Source organism: Chlorocebus sabaeus, chromosome 1, assembly GCF_047675955.1.
Source record: "Chlorocebus sabaeus isolate Y175 chromosome 1, mChlSab1.0.hap1, whole genome shotgun sequence".
Taxonomy (NCBI): Eukaryota; Metazoa; Chordata; class Mammalia; order Primates; family Cercopithecidae; genus Chlorocebus; species Chlorocebus sabaeus.
The window spans coordinates 66,507,996-66,519,531 of record NC_132904.1 but is presented as its reverse complement, the minus strand read 5'-3'; the positions used below and the strand labels follow the sequence as shown (position 1 = coordinate 66,519,531).

The 11,536-nt window shown below is 37.9% G+C and overlaps 1 protein-coding gene across 1 annotated transcript; it reads left to right on the top strand.

Moving 5' to 3' along the window:
- The first annotated feature begins 10,399 nt into the window (after positions 1-10,399).
- Positions 10,400-11,269, top strand: LOC103247888 (olfactory receptor 51I2-like). The gene has a single exon (XM_008019883.3). The coding sequence runs from the start codon at positions 10,400-10,402 to the stop codon at positions 11,267-11,269; it is 870 nt and encodes a 289-aa protein (XP_008018074.3).
- The last annotated feature ends 267 nt before the right edge of the window (positions 11,270-11,536 follow it).

The following is an 11,536-nucleotide window of genomic DNA, read 5'->3' as shown; positions in this document are numbered from 1 at the left end:
GATTAGATTAGCATTGAAGTTCCATTTTGCCTCTTATTAACAAATAGACCACTGACATCTAAATTTCATTCTTTTCAAATTAGGAAATACATATAGGTAATAACATATTTGAAAACTTCCTACCTTACCAAAATTTAAAATGCAAATTAACGTATTTTAATTTGTTACTAAACGAATATTAAAGAAAAGAGTTAACAATCAATATCTGTGCTGTTAAGAATGTGGTAAAAGAGGTATTTTCACACACTGGAATGAAAACGTGATTTAATTTGCCTTTCAGAAAAAAACAAAATACATCAAAAGACTTGAAAATATTCACGCTCTGTGTCTCAGAAATGCCACTTCTAAAAATCTGTCCTAAATAAAGGATAAATTAAAAATTTAGGATGTAAGCTACTTGTGGCAAAATATTTTTCCTGTTTGCTCACAGTTCTAAATCCAGCTCCTAAGTCAATGATCAATAAATATGTGTTGAACTATTTAATAAGTGAATATTATAATTTAATTGTGTTATTGTCCATAATTTTAAGAATGTAAGCACACAAAATGTCTAGAACAAAAATGTTACATAAATAAAAGCATATTCATTTGATGCACTATTTATTATTAAAATGACATTTAAATGCTTAGGAAACTGTTAGCAAAATATTAAATGAAAAATAATAAGCAAAATTATGTACAGAACAATCACTATGTAAAAGGTTATAAATATTTGTATCAAAAGAAAAACAGCTGTGATATATCTTATTTTCTATATGTATTTCTCTATCTTTGCCTTATACCAATTTTCTGAAGAAGATATTTGTTTTATAATCTAAAAGGAGCATTTTACAATGACTATAAAAGGTTATATATTATGCTGAAGATGACAGTGAAGATGATAATTGTGATCATGATAAATGCTAATATTTATTAAGCATTTAAGTCACGGTAGAGAGTGCTGAGTACTTTTTAATTTTTATTATTTTTCATTATTTCATTTAATTTTCTCACCAAACCTGTGAAGTAGGGACGTATTATTATTTTCAATGTTTTAAAATTAGGAAACTGAGGTTCAGAGAGGAAAGGAACTTTCCTTAGTTAAATCACTAACATAAGTCAGAACTGAAATTCAGTATCAAGCATGTGTGATTTTCTCAAACCATTATGCTGGACCTCCTCTCCAAACAGGGCCACTCGATTCAGGGCTGTGTTTTCCATGTTGTACTGAAGGAAGTCCCATCACCTGCCTTCTCCCTAACTTTTTTGTTCTCTTTCCTAGAATACATTATCTATTTTTCCATTTAGTATCAGGAAAAGATAGCAACAGAAAACAGTAACATAAAATTATTGTATTAAATACTTTTTAAATAGACTTGACTTTAAGAGTTATAGGTTCACAGAAAAACTCAGTAGAAGGTACTGAGTACCTTCTATTTTGCATATAATAGTTTTTAAAGCATATATTATAACCTAGGTATTATTCTAAGGGCATAATACACTATAAGTCACTTTATCTTGACAATAACCTTATGAAATGGGTACTACTAGATTACCCATTTTACAGATAAGTACACTGAGGCTGAGAGACAAAATATCTTGCCCAGTATTATACCAAGTTTGACAGTTCTCTCTGACTGTGGTGCTTGTAGTTTTAACTATGCTCCACTGATTCAACAACAACAATAAACAAAATAAATAAATAAATAAATAAAATCAGCCAAAGCTATACATATTCCTGCTAATGACAGTATCTGCTTTAAACGGTCTGGTCCATTCTTCAGCACAAGCCTATATTCCTGCAGGCAAAAATCTTTATAACTATCCCCTGTTATTTAATATCCACAAGCCTCTGTAAGCCTTTGAAATTGATACTGTATCTGTAAAACACAGATGGCTCATGTAATTGAAGTTCACATAATTTTATGTCTTTGTTTGTGACAACTCTGAGCCTTTGTACATGTTTTCCCCTCTATCTAAAGTGTTCCCTATTTTGAATGATAGTGCAGACATGAGTAAGGAAAGCTTGCTAAATATTTGTATTACCTGGGAAGTCTGTTTTTGCTTCATCAAGGAAAGTTTTTTCACATGAACCTCCTGCAGAAGACAATGCTTTCTGAAAGACAGACTTTGTGTCTTATTATTAATGCTTGAATTCAAATATCTGACCCAAAGCTTGTGATCTTTACATATTTGCTCAGTGAATGACGGTGAATAACTACTTGGTTGTAAAGACAGACTCAAGGGGAGTTTTGTCTGGGAAAAGAAAAGAAAGACAAAAAAAGAGAACTGAGAAGCACCCAATAAATTTTCTTACAAAGTTGGCAGCTGAGGAAAGAAGAGAGTGAAAGATCATCTGGCTCACTGAAATCCCTCTTAGGGGTACTCATGGTTCATGAAATTTAAATTTTCAAGAAAAAAACAAACAACCCCATCAAAAAGTGGGCAAAGGATATGAACAGACATTTCTCAAAAGAAGACATTCATACAGCCAACAGACACATGAAAAAATGCTCATCATCACTGGCCATCAGAGAAATGCAAATCAAAACCACAATGAGATACCATCTCACACCAGTTAGAATGGCGATCATTCAAAAGTCAGGAAACAACAGGTGCTGGAGAGGATGTGGAGAAATAGGAACACTTTTACACTGTTGGTGGGATTGTAAACTAGTTCAACCATTATGGAAAACAGTACGGCGATTCCTCAAGGATCTAGAACTAGATGTACCATATGACCCAGCCATCCCATTACTGGGTATATACCCAAAGGATTATAAATTATGCTGCTATAAAGACACATGCACACGTATGTTTATTGCAGCACTATTCACAATAGCAAAGACTTGGAAGCAACCCAAATGTCCATCAGTGACAGATTGGATTAAGAAAATGTGGCACATATACACCATGGAATACTATGCAGCCATCAAAAAGGATGAGTTTGTGTCCTTTGTAGGGACATGGATGCAGCTGGAAACCATCATTCTTAGCAAACTATCACAAGAACAGAAAACCAAACACCGCATGTTCTCACTCATAGGTGGGAACTGAACAATGAGATCACTTGGACTTGGGAAGGGGAACATCACACACCGGGGCCTATCATGGGGAGGGGGGAGGGGGGAGGGATTGCATTGGGAGTTATACCTGATGTAAATGACGAGTTGATGGGTGCAGCACACCAACATGGCACAAGTATACATATGTAACAAACCTGCACGTTGTGCACATGTACCCTACAACTTAAAGTATAATAATAATAAATAAATTTAAAAAAAACACATAACAACTTAATGGCAACTGCCAAATATTTCTAATTGCTTTTTTCACTTATATAAATAAGCATTGTTAAGTCTAGAGAAGTAATAATTGCTCCCTCCAGCCAGGCCCCTCAAATGTGATGATTGGAAAGCAGCTAGATAAATAAAATAAATTAAAATGCCTTGTTATTATGAAATGTGTTTGCTTCCTCTCCTACCATGGTCTTTCACCCATGACATATTTATCCTTTCTTGATTCCCATTTACAAAACATATGTTCTAATTTGACAGTTTTTCCTGTTTACATGAAGAAGGTGGACAGAGTCAGGACAGGACTATAAGCCATCTCTGGAACATAAGTGCTCTGCACATATAGACTGTCGTAAAAACTGAGATCACTTAATCCCTGTTAATTTCAGAGAAAATAGAAAGAAATTCTTCTGGGGTACAAGTTAGGTAGTTATGGCACAGAAGCAGGAAATCTTATCTTTAAATATTATTAGAGAACTTGAATGTTGACCAAGTATTTGAATATTGACCAATTAGTATTTACTAATTTTGCCAAGAGATTTCCTCACCCCAATGTGGTTGCTTAGCCATCACTTTCTCCATATTTGGGAAACAAGGGATCACACATGACACACAGAGCTTGGAAAGCCTATGGGAAGTGTGGCTGATCTATATGCAATCAGAGTGCTTATGTCGGAAGAATCTCTGGGTATTTCCTGCGGCAACTGGACTGGGTCAGGGATCCTACTCATGAGCCTTTAGAGGACAAAGTGATCACAGGAACACTGTCAAATAATGAGTGTTTCTATGGTCAAGTTTATCATTATGTAATGAGAATTCAAAAGATGGGAGCAACTGAGCAGCTGAAAATGAAGGAATCACCCTGGCAACTCTGGACTGGAAAACCTCCCAGATCTATATATGGCAGATACTGCTTCAGGGCAGGCTGGGGAGATGATCGTCTTTGGAGAATGTGGTTAAGACTAGAATTCAGGCTGATGGCTGAGAGGCCACCAGGGTAGTGCCTGGTACAAAACAAAGTATCAATGGTGAATCTCAGGGGCAAGAGCAAGAGGAAGAGGAGAGCCAGAGAAGGCCAAGAGCTGCTTTGTTAAGGTAACTGTTGCAATGATTTCTTTTGGAGTGGAATTCTGCTTGCAATTAAGTACAGTCAAATAACATTTTAAATATCTACTGTTTTTTTGGAGTTCAGACACCATTCATATAGTCACAACTAAAAAGTGAAGTTAGGAAAAGCAGACAGCAAAATCAGGTGCTTTGACTTGCAGTTCTGTGAGTGATTCAGGAAAGGTCAATGCAGAGGGTAACATGACATGGATTCTGAGCTAGAATAATGCAGTGAACAAGGATCCAGCTTCTTCTTGAGCCCATATACCAAAGAAAACATACCCGGGAGAAACATAGAAGCTTAGATTAAAATCACAGAGCAAAAAATTGATATTAAAAGTATGTCAAAACTGTATGTGGTAATATGATTGAGGTATAACCTTGAGTCACTAATATAAGAAAAAAAAAAACAGCTCTAAGCAAAAGGTGTAAATTTAAAGAGTTTCTTAGGTTACACTTTACCAGATTCAGCACAACATAGTTTCTGCCTATGCCCATAGGACACAAGAATGTTCCTGACCAACAAGATTCAGCATATTAGAATGAGTAGGGAACAAGCATTAGGATATTAAGAAGGATCTATAAAAAATACATATCATACAAACATATGTGTGTATAGAAAAACGCAATGTGTGCACACACAAAGACATGAATACACGCACATTCAATTGGTGCATGTATACATGGGCTCATAGATTCATGGAAACTTGCAAACAGAATTCTACATAAAGGAACATGGTTATGCATATACCTGCATATAGATACACGCATACACATGTGTTCACGTGTATATTTATATAAATTTACAAATGTGCACATGCACATGAAATATGCTTACCCAGAAACACACACGCACACAGACACACATACACACACACATTCTGTATTTTCTCAGAATTTGACTTAGGATTCCCTAGAGAGTACTTCGGAGATCCTCTGGTTTTGGTCCAATTTTTCCTGCAGGCCCAGAAGCAGCACATCCTTCTAAGACTAATTTGCCCGTGTCTCCCAGAGGACTGGCAGCAAAATTGGAGGGACAGGTTCTGGAGTCATAGTAAATACGAAAACCAGTTGGCCCCTGCCTTCAGTTGGGGCACTGGAGAACAGGTCTGAGACAAACTAGATTGAAATGTAGGTGATTAACTACATACATGAGTGGGAAAAAAATACATCACAGAAGAGTTGACATCTGAGCTTCGTAAGATTCACAGAGGAGGGGTTGGGTTCACCCTTAGAAGCCCAGGCTTTGGGATCAGTGGGACAGAAAATCTGTTCGGGTAAACAAAACCTGCCTAGGGTTTTTGTTCTGAGTTGTAGCTCATTTCTAACATACATTTTGTTTTCTTTTCCTTGTGTCATGAAAGCCCTTCTCCTTTGAGGCACAGACAAGTTGTGCGTGGCAGAAATTCTTATGGTAAAAGAGGAACACTTAAAACCTGGGGTAGGGAAGCTTCTTATTTGTCTTCAAATCCAGTTCTTTTTCATCTAAACACTTGATTTTGTTTTTAAATGTCTTTCTTTTATAGGTCTGTTTACCCTCCACTTGTTTGCTTTTTGTAGCAAAGTCCTTGGCCCCTTCATCCCATGCAGGCAACTACATTACTTTGACCTGCTCACCCTCAAACCCAACTCTCCTGATGACCAACACGTCTCACTTCTTCCTCGTTTCTCTCTTTCTGACCCAGTGTCACCTCCACCTTCACCTCTCATTTGCTATTACTGCTTCCCCTGTATGGCTTTTGCTCAGACTCTTTCTCTCCTAACCTTAACTTCAGTTTTGCCACAGAGTAGTTCTGTGACTTTGGTAAGTCACTTGAACTGCCAATTTCTGATGCTTCCAAGTTTTAAAATGGTGTGATTAGATCATTTTGAGGAGTTTGTGGATGAAAAAGATGACATATACAATGATAATATACTCAAATCACCCTTTTGAAGTGCCTAATACATAGCACTAAATTAATACTTTCTATTTCCTCTTCTCCTTGCCTCCTTCCCCACCAAACACCAGTTTTAACCTCTCCTTATAATACTTCCAAGTCTAGTCTCACACCTCATTCATTAGCATTCATCCCTGACTTTCTACAATAACAACTCCTCATTTATAGTGAAGTAAAAATATATATATTGTTTTTATGTCCTCAAAGAGGTCCTCATTCGATAAAGGAAGACAGTCTTATTTTCATCAAACTCCCAGCTTAGACTAACATCATTATATATAAGTGTTCACCTTCCTTCCTGTTACCTTCCTTCCTTTTCTCCCTTCTCATGTATTAACGCTCAGTGTTATGCTGAAAATATAGGCTCTAGGTCTTCTCTAGAAGAAAATCACATAAATAACTAAACTGCAATTGCTGAGGGAGGTTGCTATTGAAAGTGATTCACTACATGCATGGTTGAGGAAAGACATCACAAAAAAGTTAACATTTGAGCTGGATTTCATCAAATAAAGAAGGTTGCATTTGCTTTAAAATGTAATTTTTAGTTGAACTGAATTCCACAGCGCTAAGGAAAGAAAAAGAAAAATAACTAATAATAACAGCAATCAAGAAACAAACAACCAGAGAAGTAAACAAACAGAATATCCAAGAAAATTGGGAAAGGAAAGATAATCCTGTGTTGGGATTTATAGAGTAGTCAAGTTAGAGAGTTAAATATCCTCAGCAACATTTCACAGGCATTAAGAAGTGTAATTCAAAGAAGATGTGCATATGAGAATTTTTCTTTCATCTTAAACAGTGGCATAGAACAAAAAAATTACTGTTCTCCTTAATTCAAATTTATGGATTATGTTCAGATGATACTAACTTCTCCTCCACCAGACCATCCTGAAATGCCAGAAGATGCATATTTTAAAATCAGTTTTATTCACTTTTTATTGGTGTTCCTAAAATGAACATACCAGCAAACAGTCTATAAAGATGACAAGCCCAAGTTTAGGCTGGATTCCAGATACTTCTGCCTCCCCTTTATCCCTGTTATGAACAGGCATACTGTCTCAAATATTTTCTACTCCCTTTTACATGGCAGTTGATACTCAGTACTCTGACAGTTCTACACAGTTACAAATTTCTTATGTAAATGTTTTGTTTGTTGTTAATTCTCATAGAAAATAGTGAAACTTTTTCATATGTGTGAGAACCAGTGTCTTCTCTTCAGGAAGCAGGGTCAAATTATTTCTTGGAGACATTCTAGATACTTGAAAGGTGTTAGTATCATAAGGCTAGGTTAAGGATACAACACTGATATCATCAATCCAGAGCATTTTAAACAATTAAGAAATTGCTTAATTTCAAAAAAACTGAATGTTATCTACAATGATGGAGAGAAAATGCCTAAATATTAAAAAACTTGTATACAAATTAAATGTTTGACTTATAGTGATATTATTAATACTATTATTTCAACCAACAATAAGTGCATAGAGTGAAAGTATGGTATGCTGACTGCTCCATATATATTAGTTTGTTTAAGCTTCAAGCATGCTTACAGGGCTACATATTGTAACCCTGCTCTACAGATGGAGAAATCATGAGCCAGACACAAAGTGACTGAATCAGGGTTTCCCTGAGGCAGTATGATGTAATAGCCTGCAATGCTACCTCTTAAGCATACTGCTCTGAAATCTAAAACTTCAAGACATAAAATCTGGTAATGTATACCACTAAAATATTTACTAATATGCTGAATTGAGGCATAGGAGGATGGAGTTGGAAGAGAGGATGTACACCCAAAAATATTAATTAGAGAAGAGCAAGACCTGAAGTATTAGAGTGGTTCCAAGTTAAGGGACCCCTTTTATTAATCCCTCAGTGAGATGTCATGGGACCACCCTGAAGACTCAATGTCTCTCACAATAGACAATATTACTCTCTTGTAACTAGTGACTACTGTATAGCATATAAGGCTCTTTTGTACATGCTTTTATATTCACTACCCTTAATTTTTATTATAGATATTATCATCCCCATTTTATATATTTAAAAGGTCAAGCTCCAATATTTAGTCCACTAGAAAGTAGAAATGGGGGGTTTAATGCCAAGTCTGTAGATTCCATTCTATTCCACAGCTTAATACCTTCAGCTTTTTCATCTCTAATAAGTTTTCCCCATGTTATGCGTTTTAATTGTTTCCAGCAAGGAGTTAGATGTTTCCTTCATATAGTAAGAGAGATATTATTTACTTTTCTCTATAATTTTTTTTCTAACACAGAGATTTTGAATAACCTCCTGTCCTGAGGTGTGGAGGTTTCCTCACAGATACATCTTGATATACATAGGTCTCTCCCTCTCTCTTGACAGGTATATTTATCTTGAGTGATGTAAAGAGATCCAGATTGCCTTCCCAGGTGGGGTTACAGAAGGCATCCACACTTCTGCTATCATAGATTAAAGTTATATGATGGATTAAGCTTTTGAGACCATCGTGAACTTTTTAAGAAGTCATCATTTTTGCAGTTTTAGAAACATAATCTGTAGGGTTCCATACTCCTGTCCATTATGCCACACACACAGTAAACATGGGTTAAGTATACTCCAATATGTGAATTGGAAATTTGAGAGGAATTTTCCAAAGGACAGAACATTGCTTTCCATTAACAGGAATTCCAGTGGGGGGGAAAAAAATACTTCTTTCCATTAACCTTTGTTAACATAAACTCATTTCTACTCCTTCCCCTCCATGTGTAAAAACCAGTGTGATTATCCAAGGGGTTGTGAAATGAACATGGAGAACTGAGCCCTTTTTAGAGATGTTTTATCTAGGTAAAACCTGATAATTCTATCCTCCAATGAAGAGAGGTATTTGATGTTGTTTGGAGTGGCAGGGATGGACATTTAGAGTCTTTATCTCTTGGGCAATTCTACACTAACTTTGAGGTAAAGTTACTCTTTAATTATTGTCCCTATCAGTCACTGAAAGTTCACCATGCTCTAATCGGGATGTGTAGAATGTCGGATAGATTACAGTTTTTTTTTTTTTTTTTTTTTTTGAGGCAGAGTCTCGCTCTGTCACCCAGGCTGGAGTGCAGTGGCCGGATCTTGGCTCACTGCAAGCTCCGCCTCCCAGGTTTACACCATTCTCCTGCCTCAGCCTCCCGAGTAGCTGGGACTACAGGCGCCCGCCACCTCGCCCGGCTAGTTTTTTGTATTTTTTTTTTTTTTTAGTAGAGACGGGATTTCACTGTGTTAGCCAGGATGGTCTCGATCTCCTGACCTCGTGATCCGCCTGTCTCGGCCTCCCAAAGTGCTGGGATTACAGGCTTGAGCCACCGCGCCCGGCCAGATTAGTTTTTTTATGCCAATATCTTTCCAACCATGTCTTATTTATTTATTTATTTATTTATTTATTTATTTATTTTTATTTATTTATTTTTGAGATAGGGTGTGGCCCTGTCACTCAGGCTGGAGTGCAGTGGCACCATCTCGGCTCATTGCAACCTCCACCTCCCAGGCTCAAGATATCCTCTGTCCTCAACCTCCTGAGTAGTTGGGACTATAGGCATGGACCACCACACCTGGCTAATTTTGGTATTTTTTGGAGAGACAGGGTTTTGCCATGTTGCCCAGGCTGGTCTCAAACTCCTGAGCTCAAGCTATCTGCCTGCTTTACGGCTTTCCAAAGTGTTGGGATTACAGGTGTGAACCACTGTGCCCCGCCTTATCTTCTTTAAATTACTCAGCGCTATCTTTTGCTAGAGAAATGGGAAACATTAACCATACATATGTACTTTGAAGTCATTATGGGAATTAGTTTAAATTGTGATAGTACAATTTGTTATCATATTATTTTATTTTAGTCATATACATATCTGTAAGTCATGTCTCCACACTCTCTTGTTGTATTGAAGACCAAATTGAACTAGTCATGGAATGGGAGAAGATAAATGACTTGGTTGATAGTACTAGGCTGATGAATTTACAGTCATTCAGTCAACAGTCTATTAATTTGATGTTTTTCACCACAGGTTATGTTTGTGTCATTTGCCTAAGCCAAAGTCCTCAGACTCCAGACACGAGAGAATGTTCAGCAGCAGTCAATTCACCCCAGAATATTTTCTGCTGACTGGTTTCCCTGGTCTGGAGGAACAGTATCCCTGGTTCACCTTTCCGTTCTGTTCCACATATCCTGTGGCCCTCATGGGCAATAGCCTGATCCTGATTGTGATCAAGAAAAACATCTCTCTGCACCAGTCAATGTACTTGTTCCTAGCTATGCTGGCCTTTGCAGAGCTTGGTGTCTCTGCCTCTACACTGCCCACTGTGCTGGGCATCTTCCTTTTTAGTGCCAAAAAGATCTGCTTTGAAGCCTGCCTTTTGCAGATGTTCTCCATACATTTGTTTTCCATCATGGAGTCAGGAGTTCTGCTGGCCATGTCTGTTGACCGCTTTGTGGCCATCTACAACCCACTGCAGTACACTGCTATCCTGACCTTGCCCCGTATTGCTGGTACTGGTGCTACCCTTGGACTGAAGAGTGTGATGCTCATATTCCCACTGCCCGTTCTCCTGAAGCATCTGCTCTTCTGTGGCAGTATCACCCTCTCTCACTCCTATTGTCTGCACTCAGATTTAATTCAGCTGCCCTGTGGGGCCACTCGTCCCAACAGCATTCTGGGACTCTGTATCATCACTTCCACTTTTGGACTGGACTCACGGCTCCTCACAGTCTCCTATGTACTGATTCTCTGCACAGTGCTGGGCATTACTTCTGGAGAGGGGCGGTGGAAAGCCCTCAACACATGTGTATCACACATCTGTGCAGTCCTTGTGTATTATGTGCCCATGATCAGTGTGGCTCTGGTACACTGCTTCCTGAAGCATACTGCACCTGCTGTTTGCCTCCTCGTGGCCAATGTCTACTTCTGGTACCACCTGTGCTCAACCCCATAATCTATAGTGTTAAGATCAAGCAGATTTGCCAGGGGTTGATCCAACTCTTTCTTCAAAGAAAATAATAATGGAGTTAGGGTTGATGAGATGGTGTTCCTCAAGCCAATCAGTTTCATTACCAAACGCAATCTAGGGAGGGAGAATGTGCTCGTCGCCTTGTCAACGTTAAAGAGCATTGAAAATGCTGCATATCAGGAGCATCGCTTGAGCCCAGGAGGTGGAGGTTGCTGTGAGCCAAGATCATGCCACTGCCCTCCAGCCTGGGCA